At 39.3% G+C, this 12,229-nt stretch overlaps 1 protein-coding gene across 5 annotated transcripts in view; it reads right to left on the reverse strand.

The window, feature by feature from the left end:
* Positions 1-12,229, reverse strand: part of LOC141908073 (high affinity cGMP-specific 3',5'-cyclic phosphodiesterase 9A-like) — a 72,597-nt gene that overhangs the window by 4,278 nt on the left and 56,090 nt on the right. Inside the window, exons 6-13 of one of the 5 annotated variants that reach the window (XM_074797879.1) lie at positions 10,080-10,221; positions 8,189-8,284; positions 7,747-7,869; positions 5,980-6,140; positions 4,395-4,497; positions 3,564-3,668; positions 1,412-1,516; positions 257-403 (exon numbers count right to left, since the gene is read on the reverse strand). In XM_074797879.1, coding sequence (XP_074653980.1) covers positions 257-403; positions 1,412-1,516; positions 3,564-3,668; positions 4,395-4,497; positions 5,980-6,140; positions 7,747-7,869; positions 8,189-8,284; positions 10,080-10,221 — 982 coding nt within the window. The other 4 variants (XM_074797880.1, XM_074797882.1, XM_074797881.1 and 1 more) reach the window with 4 other exon arrangements.

A 12,229-nucleotide genomic window follows, 5' to 3' on the forward strand; every position in this document is an offset into this window, starting at 1 on the left:
ATTATTTCATTAGTTTCTACACTGAAAATAGATCAGTCTAACGATGCTTTTATTTCAGAGTCCATGGTCTAACTGATTGGTTTTCTTAACGTTGAAGATTGTATCTATTTGCCCTACATTCAAAAGGTAGGGGATTTTCACCGAGAATGGGGGATTTTTATTTCGCTAACCAGCTCAAAGTGTATAGGTACCATACATCACGAGCTTTTTGATCTTAAGACTATTAAACCGCTAGTAATGGTGGTCGATGTCTTACCTCGATAATTGGAAATAGTTGTCCCAGCGCTTCGAACAACGGCAGTAAAACATACTTTATGAAACCGACTTGCGACGACGGTTTACTCACTTTATCCCGATCCATGAACGGCGCCACAGGAAGACCTTCTAGTTTCTCCACGTCGCTCTGAAAAACGATTGCACAAGGACGAAATTACGAAATGATCTTGAAATCTCGTTTTTATCTAAAAACATTTTAAGATTATTCTATCCTCAGAAGTATTTCATCGAGTATCTGATAGTTTTCTTATAAATCATATTTTCTAAGTTAGGGTAGGTTTCGATTGATATTATTCTGGGTCCGGTTCCACAGTTGTGAGTTAAAGTTAACTCAGAGTTAAAATCAGTTCATTTTCAATGTTTTAACTTTAGAATCAAATTTAACTCAGAACTGTGGAAATGGACCCTGGTTTATAGCTTATATTACTGCGGACTGTCGAATAGATAGAGTATATTTCGGTTGAAATGAACCAGAAGAGAATTCCCGAATCGGTAAAGACCAATCGAAACCTGCCGAAATGCAACAAATCATTACAGTATTTTATTGAACTAATAAACTAGAGATAGAACTAGGATATGTAATATATGCAGACGACTGCTACTGAAGCGATAGGGCAGTAGAGCACAACACACTAGAGAAGATGTATACATTTCTAGAATAAAGGCTTAAGCTAACATACCAACATTTCATAAACTACATAGGAAATATTCATTCTCAAGTAATGCTTTCAAGCAAAGGTGCAAAATCACGAAAAAGAAGATTGCACGATCAATTTAGATCGGGATGATGTATGTTGACTCAGGGACCCAGTTCAATTAATTCAACTCTTTTAGTTCATTTCGAATAATTTCAATACGGAGTGAATTCCAAACGTGGGAACCGTGGAACTGGCTCCGAAATGATTTCCATAGAGTCTGATTATAGCTTTAGGTTGTCGAGTATACCACCACTGAGTTCCTCGAGCAACATATTTTGTAAATTAGTGGTATATTTACGGGACAAATTGGCAAATTACTAAATTGGCCGACCGCCTGAGAGGCTGAGTGGACTATCGAATATACCAATAGCAACTTCTGAAGATGATAAATTTTTCAGCCGGTGAGTGGGAACGTGTGTTTAGTATTCAGACGGTACCTGTTGGAAAAATTCTTCGAGTAAGCATTCCGCCCACGGGTCCGACACCTCGAATGGCCTGACTTCATTAGAAATATCAGCCACCTTGATTAACGCCAATAGCAACTACAACAACAACGACCGATGAATACAACAATCAAATACAGGATCACAGCTGAAACTACCGCGTATCTATATACCGGTACCTGGAATCATGCAAATTCAAGCGCAGATCTGAAGGCACCGAGGAGTTGCCGCAAAATTTTAACATTTTTGTGTGGGAGGCTCCCCCTGAAGACCATCAGAAACATCTAATACACACAGGTTTCAAGGATCAAAAAGCATAAAAATTAGGCTCCCAGAATTTCAAATTTTTTTCATGTGATAGGCTCTCAGAATATCAGAAATATTCTATTCACAGATATCTAGGAGTTAAAAGCTTAACTTCTCAAAAAACCTATAATGAACTAAAAATCGGGACCCACTTTGCAGTGAGCTAACTACTACTGTGAGTGGTTTTTCTGGAAAACTAGACCTAGTTCCACAGTTTTGAGTTAGATTCAACTTAAAATATCGAAATTATCTGTTAATTTCAGTTTTCTTAGAAGTTGAATTCAATCCACAACTGGTAGAAATGGAAATTTGCTACTTTGGAACGTAGTTCTACCAGTAATTCCAGTGCACACGCGACGGGGAAGAACGACTTCTGAGAAATGTTGTAGGTATCATCTGTTCAAGTCGTATAAATGTGATCAAAAATACATAAAGAGGTATTTTTTACGCGATCGAATGTCTGAGCTAGTCGGTTGATAAAAGGCATCTGGTAACAGGTGGCGATTGTGGTAGTTAAAAACCGGCCAGCCTTTTTCCAATTCCAAAACAATATTGATGTTCGCAGAGTTGCATTCAAAACACAGCAGACGAACTGAACCATAATTGAAAAATGCGAAAATAAATCAAACTGAATTTTAATATTTCCGACCCATCGTCAATTTTACAATTAATATAGTTCACAGTGGCGAGGGTTTATCCTGATGAATCAATATTTGTCTTCAAATATCTCATTTCGCGAGCGGTAGGCTATACGTGGATGTCTAGTCAATAGATACGTCAGACACTGGGCTGAAATTGTCAATTAAACATACGAAAGGCTTTTCTTACGGAAATCATTGGAAAGTGACGTCCAGGACATTTGAAGATTTAGTTCAAAGATTGAAAATTTGATAATAAAAACCTTGGCACTGAAATAATTGGGACCCCACAGAGACCACTCCACTATTGCGCCTACAAACAACGATTCAATTAAGAAAATTTGAAGAAAGTAGAAAATTATAAAAATGACGTATGCCACGATGGATGCGAGGGCTCAAACGGGCATATATATATATATAGTGAAAGACAAAATTTTTGAATACATAAACTTTAAAAATATCTCTGGCTTCATAACGATCTAACACATTGAAACTGTTCCTACGATCGGAATCCCTTTTAAGACATTTGGAAGCTCTTTTTCAATGCAGATCTCCTTGTTTACCAAGCTTTTTAGCGCCCTTCCACTAAAGCATGCAACAACTATACCTAGGTGATAACATATAGAGGGCCGGTTGCACAGTTAAGACTTAGATTTAAAAGATGAGTCTAAGCCATTCAGTTCTATAGCTGATCTTACTTAACAGTCTTAAGCATATTTTCAGTCTATAGCCAAATTGACGACTTAAGATTGAAGACCAGTCTAAGAAAACTTCTTTCAATATTAATCCCACAACTTTACATCAAAACAGTTATGATTCTGGAATCAATCTTACGACTAAACCCTTTCAGTGTCGACAGTTTCACACCCAACATGATGGAAAATTCTACCCCAGTGCGTTGTATAACGGGTCGTGCCTTGATTACTAATGTTGCACACTGTTTGACAGGTGCTGCCATCTTTCAATAGAGATTGTAACTAATTAAGGATTACACGGATACACCGATGTGCAGTGCATCACCGATTAATACATCGCACTGCAGTGTAGATGCACTGAAAGGGTTAAAACCAGTCACGAAATTTGAGATTCAAGTCGTAATTGTGCAGCCGAGGCCCGAGACATAAACGATATCTACATCCGACGATATATAATAGAAAAACAGTACATCTACGAGCGAATGAGACGTCGAATTGCTGTCAAACCTGGTTAAAAAATTCGGATAGCAGACAATCTATCCACGGTTCGGCGACATCCATCGGTCGCGCTTCGTTAGATATATCGGAAACTTTTATCAATATCATCATCATCTGTATGGTTTTTTGTGTGTGTTAGTAGAGCGCGCCGGTGTACAAGAGAAAGAGAGATAGAGCATCATATTGAATATATATATATCGTATGAAGATAAATTGCGTTTCCGGGTAAAATATCAATTATTTGAATTCTATGAACGTGGCTGAAGTTCTTTTCCCCCAGTCGGGATTTTTTTCATCTTAAAATACGGATTGACCCTGTTATCTATTTTATTGTTAGATTTCGTTTGATTTGTTTTCCCTAACAAACCCACCACACCATCCTACCGGCAGCCAAAAAGGGGTTTGATCTTGAAATCGAAAATCAAAGTACAGATATAGTTGTGTGATCGGCGGTCAAATCTATAGAGATTTTTTGTTTAAATTGAAGTATATAGATAAATGGAATTTTCGGTTCCGGTTCATTCAAACAATCACTGATAGCCACTGATTACATACCCCAAAAACCCAAGCCCCTTCCATATGAAAACGCTACCCTAGTAGACTCAACCTCCCTCTCAGGAAATAAGTCTGATGGCATCATGAAGCTCTTCCGCAGTCCAAACCCCTGCCCTAGTGGAGCCAGCCGTTTCAAGAGCTTCAAACCTGTTTCAACTGTACGACCAGTTCATAAAGAAATAACAACAGTTAAAAGAATTTCTTATCATCAATGAGATATTAAGATCGCATCGCTTTGAAAAAAATACAGTCGCAACAGTTAGCGAACATGTCACGTATATTTACCGTGCTCTTATGTTCCTTGTTGTTGAAATCAAAGTTTTTCGTCATCATTTTGAAGTTGTTAGTGATTTCAGTGTGTTTCGCCATGTCTGTAGCTAGTATACATCTGAAACGAGGAAATCGCTAATTACCCACAAACTCAACACACGAGTGGAACCTCATTACGATCCGAACTTCAGGGGACTAGAAAAAATATGTTCATTCTGTCAAGTATGAAATCATTAAAATTATCCTATTCGGAGGAAATTCTAGGTTTTAAGAAAATCTTTATAATATAATTTATTTTTCATCATTATGTCATGCAAGATTATTGTACAATATAGGAGTTTACATAGTTTTTACATACATAAGATTAGGGACACAGTGCAAGCCTAGGGCTGTACCTATAGTTACTAAGGCACTGTGCCCACGGATGTCCACAGATCTGTCTAGGAAGCCGGTTGGGTTTGGTCATGTATCTACGGTTCAAAGTTACGATTACCAAAGGCAATCAATGGCCATAATAAAAGTATTAAGTAAGATTAGGCAAAAAAATGTCCACATTTTTTTAAACTGAGATATCATTCTTCAAAATCTCCTGATATTTGCTAAAATGGCTTTGCGCAGGAAGGAATACACGAATAGGGTTTGTTCTGATGATAACACGTGCAGCTTTGACATTTAGAGCTCTTTTCAAAAATAGTTTGATGTCAACAAAACAAAAAGAACCATATTTTCGATTAGAGAAACATCAAAAATCTCAGGTCAATATTTGTATGTATTCTGGAATAGACAAAAAGATATAATACGATTGAAGTGAAATCGGCTTTTTGCGAAACAAAATGGCGTTTCATGCAACGAAATTCGATCGGAGGTTTAATTAGAGATGTATATGAAACTGCCTCCGCATGAAGGGAAGCAAATTTGCAAGTTGAAAGAGACGCTCTTGGTTCGAGCAACCTGAGTATAAGAACATATCTAATTTCAAATGTCAAAAATACCACGCAAAGAGAAAACGAATTCAATACTTAAGCTTCCATCAGGAATCTTTAAGGGTTCACTGGTATATAAATCATAAGGTCAAATAACCAGAATCATTATCAGTAGAAGAAGTGTATGACACTTCCATTGCCAGAAAGGTGAAGCAATGAACAAGGATACAAGATATTTCATATTGGCTGGCACACAGTGGCTGGCTGAGATATCACTGGAACTATGAGATATCTCAAGATTGGCTGTTGGTATATCACTGGAACTGTGAGATATCTTACCAGTTACTGATATAGTACTGGAACTATGAGATATCTCATAGTGGCTACCGTTATAGCACTGGAAAATATGAGATATCTCAATAGTGGCTGGCACACCTGCCATAAAGAGATATCACTGGAACTATGAGACATTTTGTACTGGCTATTGGTATGACATAAGAAGTATGAGATATCTCACAAGTTACTATTATGGCAGTTGAACTATGAGATATCTCATAGTGGCTTCTGTTATAACACTAGAACATGAGATATTTCGTGATGACAACTGTTACAGCACTGGAACCATGAGTAAAATACCTTGTAGCAACTTCATGCCAGAACTGTGTAAAAAAAATTACCTTATCATTCCTTCGCGTATTTTCTTGTACGTATCTTGAGGTAGATTTCGGAATATGTTCGTATCTTTTTTCTCGAGGATTTCGAATGCGGTCGCGCAATGATGGTTCTCTAGTGGGGAGATATCATTGTACATTAAAGCCAGTTCCGTTCGCGCGTTGATCTGAAACGACAGTTAAACCGATCAATAAGAGATTTGTGTACGTAATAACGCTTAATCCAAATCTACTGCTCGGAGCGTTTTATAATCAGGACTCAAACTATACAGTTTTCATTACCTCTAGCCTATATCTCTAAATCTGCGTAACTGATCTTTCCAGGCACAGGCCAGGTCCAAGTCCTGACTTGCTCACCCTGGCCAAAAAAACAGACCAGGCCTGAGACAAATTAAAGCACGGGTTAAATCATTCTGTGCGCATGCTAATTGGTTAACTGGTCTCACTTGCCACAGCGTTATTTTGCAAGGATTATAGTAATGAGTCAGCGAAAAAAGTGAAAACGTGCTCTCTTATTAGTCTTAGGCCAAACTTGACTCGGGTATGGACCGGGCCAGTTTGATCCGGGCCAAGTCAAATACCTGCGCGATCGCGGCCTTATATCTGTAACTGTGTACCAGTGATCTTTCCCAGGAGAGGCCAGATACCCAATTGATCCTGAGTGGTATTATTGCCCCAAGCATTTCTTCCATGATCAAACCGAACCTTATTCGACGGGTATCCCTGATGCCTGTCCATTAACTTGATTGTCGATTTAATGTCGAACTAATACGCATGAACCTCATTTCATTAACTATCGAGACTGAATTTTTAAAAATAGTTTTCGCGATTCAAAAACCGACTTGGCGCAGAACCAAGTCATCGCAACGTAAGCGTACCCCTTCAACGAACGTAGCTACAACGATCGAAGTTTATTCTTATCCTTAAATCCTGCTGCTTTCCGAGAAAAGGATTAAAAGATTTTCGATACTTTTTCGTTTCATTCTCGTTCGAAACCAGGCAGGAAAAGTTGCGTGCGAGATTTTGATGAGTTTCCGCCGCTCGCTGCGCGCTGAGACGAGATAGAGAGAACTATCTCGCGTTTATTCATCGCGCACGAAAGATCTCGGAAAACACCTCGCGGTTGTTTAACTGTAATTAAATTTGTTCTATTCATGCGCGAGTTACGATAACAAATTCGAACGTAATACCTCGAACAACCGTCCACAATATCACGTAGAACAACTAAAATAAAACCTCGAATTCGAGTATTTGCGAGATCGGAGAATTTCTAATCTACTTTTCGAGCTTACCCATCTACCTCGAGTTCCGAGGGTTTAAACTGATGAATCAAATATTTCATTTCCCGAGCAATAAGGCTTTAAATTTCCTTTTACGTCGATGGATTGGGTTTTATTTTAACCTAATTCAAAACGTCTCAGTTATGGATAGTCTTATGGATGTAGGCGATATCATTAATCTGTAGCTCTGTCTAATGCTTCGTAAACTTGGCTCGGATATAAACAATGGTGAAAAAGAACTAACTTAAACTGAAGATTTTGAATATTTCACCCAACAACTGTAGAACTGAGTCCTCGATAACGTTAAATGACAGATCAGATCAAACTATACCAGTATTTGCTCCCCGAGGATAGACCAATAATACTTAGATACATAGGCTAGTGGTAATATACAAAACTTACTACCTTCAAAATATCAACCTTATCAAAAATGCTCCATTTATCAAAGACACTTTTATGAACAATGATGGGAGGGGTTCACTTTTCACCGTACCTGATATGCATTGTTGTAGCCGGGATGGTCGAGGTCGTGGCATATGGAAGAAGTAATAAGTACTAGAATGTCAAGGTCGTCGAGATATTTACGTAAGTCTATCAGCCACGTCAAACCATACATCTACAAACCAAAAAATATCAAGATCTAACATTGAATCCATTGGTAAAAGATATTTTTTACTTTAGAAAGATTGAATTTTACATAACTTCAAAAACCAGGTAGTAGATTTAAGGCTTAGATTTTGGACCCATTTTAGTAATATTGCTATCTAAGACCTTAAGACGATTTCTTGACCTTAACTCTATGAGATTAGGTCAAAGTTGTAGACTGCATAATCAGGCATTGAGTTCCACATCCGCATTGGTTAAAAGATAGTGTCTAAACCAAGGAACTGGGTCCAAGACAATATCGAAAATAGGGGTCCGAATCAAAATCTTACCATTTGAGACACCATGAAGCAATGTTTGAAATTATGAAACGGTACAGGATTATAATGCGTGTATATCTCGTACAACCAACGCTGTAAAACAGGAATCTGAAATACAAGCAAAAAACATCGCGCGAATCAGTACGATATCATACGATACGATATTTCATAATATTATCTCGAATAATATCAACGATGAACATGAAAACACAACCACTGCATCTTCAAGGTTCAACGAATTATCAATAAGCGCTTAACATATGTTTGACTGCCGCAAGTGAGGCTATTTGGACAATAAAAAAGCAATTTCGCAAATTATTACTGATGTAATAAATATTGCGCTATACATGGACCTTAAAGCATTAACCTGAACAGGGGCAGATCCAGGAGGGGCCTAAGTGGCCCGCTCCCTGCCTAAGAAGTTACACACACGTTCGCTAATTATGGTCATTTTGTTCTAGAATCGCTCCACATGCTCAGAAAATGAACAATTTTTACAAAATTTTCTTGGGGCCAAAAAGCTCCCTTAAGGACTAAGCATCTACAGCGCCCGAATTCGCGTATCGAGCACGTATATACAACAAGGCCACAAACATTTTGGGGCTTGTTCAAAATTCCTGGATCCACCCCTGCTGAGTTTATATCAGGAGACACGCTTTGCCTAATTTCTGATATGCCGGGCTAAATATCAACTTTAATCGAAAATGAACAAAAGTTTGTTCAGGTTGTCCTATATTGATATGCACGGCATCTAGTGGCATAGCAGGTGGCACGAGGTCTTCATAAAACGCGAGTGAAGCCAGTCGGGTAAAATCAACACTTTTCGCGCTATCCCTCTAGTCAGCAGCCACATGATACCATGTGTGCATACTGTTTAACTTATCATCATATAAATCATTAATCAATCAAACCGATCGCTCGCGGGTTCCGAATCCACAATTACGTAACACTGAATTTCAAGCGTCAATTCCGCGGGCATCGTTCTCGTCGCCATCATCGTCGTCGCAAGAGCCCGTAATTACGAATTATGTAACCGTCATAAATTAATTAACGCAAACTCGTTAGGGTCGTAGGTTAATTAGAAACTTGTCGCTTTGATAATTGATTTCCGATCGATGGACCTCGCGCGCGCCGAGGAGCTCCTGGTGTCGGCTAATCCTATTTTCGTCGTCGGCGTAACTGGGCAATTGATCACCCGTGGCTAATGATCGAGAACGATGAAGTTTATATCGAAGTTTCCAAGAAATTCTAAGTACGTATGTCATCTGATAAAAATCTTAGTCTAGACTGCTGCCCATTCTCTACATTCCATGTATTCCCTTTGTAATTATGTATTCTTTTCAATTGATGATGAAATATGTTACTTAGTCTTAGCTGCCCATTCTATGCCTTTCGTGAGACGAGAAGATACACAATATCCGTGTAGGACGATAACGAGAGAAATCCCACAGTAAATTCAGCCAAAACGAGAAACTTGAATAGAGGAGTATGTATATTTGCGCAACGTTTCGGCTGAAGACTATTAGCCATCATCAGGTGTACTGAACATCAGTACGCCTGATGATGGCTAATAGTCTTCAGCCGAAACGTTGCGCAAATATATATACTCATCTATGTAAGTTTCTCGTTTTGGCTGAATTTATTGCGGGATTTCTCTCGTTATGCCTTTCGTGTATTGAAAAGCCTAAAGCCACCCGGCAAGAAGTATGGCCACATTTATACTATCAGTCGTTAGTCCTCATTTGGACCGCACCTGGAATGGGCCAATTTCTAGAAACGGACCGAGCGGTGTGTTCACCCACATTTATAAATCGACACTTATCACTGGTCCAGCTAGACGCCGGGTACAAGGCGCCTTCGCAGCAAACTGACAATTTCTATAATTCATGCTTCTCGTACTTACTTCAATATTATACTTTTTTATAAAACCCAGATCTATGTACATTTGTTGAAGGAGTATGAGCATTTCGGAGTCGTCCCACTGCCAGTTGTCGAACGTAGGACGTCGCAGGTATTCGCGAACCTCATCCGTAACTTGTACTTGACTGAAAGGAAATACGATACAAGTTCAAAGAATATTTTGAAATATTTTTTTTTGCTAGAATGTCGTGTCATATGATATTGAGGTATGCGGTTTATCTTTCAGAGATACTGCTGAAAGGGGAATTTGTGACAATGACGAGATCGCTGCTAGGGGTAATTCTTGTGAATCGGGTAACAAACGTGTCCAACCAATCCTCCCTCAGCAAGGATTGCTTCTGAAGTAAAATAGTTGGGCCATCCTCCCCTGGCAAGGATTCAAACCTGATCGCATCGCTTGACTTAGCAATGGCACAAAACCCTGCCACAACATACCGGGTGCACAGGTTTGCCATTAAAAAAAAACTAGCAGCGCCAAACAGATTGCTCGTTGTATAATCACTTCACATATAAACTCTAAATGGAAAACCTGGGCTAAAATATAACGGGATTTCTGATTGGCTTATAAAGAGTGACACAATCTAAGTTGCGCATGAAACTGTGCACTCGGGCTAATCAGGCAGGGTTTCGTACCGTGGCGAGTCTCTGTGCCATCAGGTTCGCATCTCTGCCAAGGGAGGATGGTCCGACTATCTTACTTAAGAATTTAAGGGTCCAGGACCAGACACAGGGGTTGATTTAGAGGTGGAAAGGTAACCCTTTTTCAGCTATCGATCTGTTCAATTAGTCAAGGATATAATCCTAGTCTTCTCCGATGATCGCTTCTGTATTTAAGAACTAGGAAATGTTCGACCCTCGATGCACGCGAGAAAAACATCCCGAAGCAGAAATCTGATGAAATTTTTCTAAAGACGCTCCCGAGAATGAAAAATAACCGCGCGATGATAATTCATATCGCGTACGACGACGACGACGATGGAAAATATATCTTCATTTGACAGAAAACACGCCGAGTTATAAATCGCGCAGCGTCGTCGCAAAAATGGCCCCATCGTCGATGACGCGGTAGTTTTTCACGAGTGATTTATCGCGTGCGCAATCGACGCGAGCGCGACAATTACGAAGATGACGAACGGCGGTAAAACTTGATTAATAGACTGCCGCAGCCGCCTTCTGCAATTTCGCTGAAAATTTGAATTCGAAATTGAAGACGACCGCCGGGGAATCGTAAATATGGATACGTCGGTCGATTTATGAACCTGTGTCTGCGAAACGTAGACTGAAAAATGGAATTAGTTTCAAAGTGCGTTTTTATATCTGCGAAAAAGTTCTCAAACTCGCTTAAAGTCGTACATCTTTTGAAACGTGGCGTCTGCACATTTTTTGATTCATTAGATTTGAATGTAATGGGGAACCTCCAACACTTGTGGCAAGCAAGGATCCACCAGGTGTCTCTAGTAGCTACTGAATTTAATGTATATTTGGTGGGTCATGTGATTATTACTTAATTTTCAATGCATTTTCAAACTTAGAGTCAAATTTTAACTGAGACTTGCAGAATTGGCTACGGGGTTTAACTGAACTTTGAAATGAGTTAATCTCCATGGTCTGGTTTTATAAACAGGTATTACCTTTAACTCGGGGGCTAAATCAATTCATTTTCAATTTAGTTAACCCCCGGGTTAAAGGTAATACCAGTCTATAAAACCAGCCCCATAGGTTTAAGTTAACTGACCAGTTTCAGCCGTGGCAGACGGATTCAGCCGTGGCAGACGGATTCAGCGTGATTTATTACGCCTCGATCATTATCATCGGTGGATTGCGTCCGATTCTTGCAACGCTGGTTTCATTAAGTATATATTTATCATACTTCGAGCGATATGCGTAGTCAATGAAGCTTGAAATAGTTCCTGGGGCCTCCGATGAAGCTCATGAATACAAACGGCACTGCGATGGAGAGAACCAATGCCTGCCGACAACAGTCTGTTTACGAACCACATTTAAGAACTGTGCAAATAGCTCTAGTGGGGATAGTCAGGATTCTCATCTAACCCGAAATATCTTTCAGTTCCACAATTCTGGAGTTAGATTAATTTATGAAAATGCATCTTCTACTTCCAATGAAGTTCCCTT

Source organism: Tubulanus polymorphus, chromosome 7 (assembly GCF_964204645.1).
Source record: "Tubulanus polymorphus chromosome 7, tnTubPoly1.2, whole genome shotgun sequence".
In the NCBI taxonomy this organism is placed as follows: domain Eukaryota; kingdom Metazoa; phylum Nemertea; class Palaeonemertea; order Tubulaniformes; family Tubulanidae; genus Tubulanus; species Tubulanus polymorphus.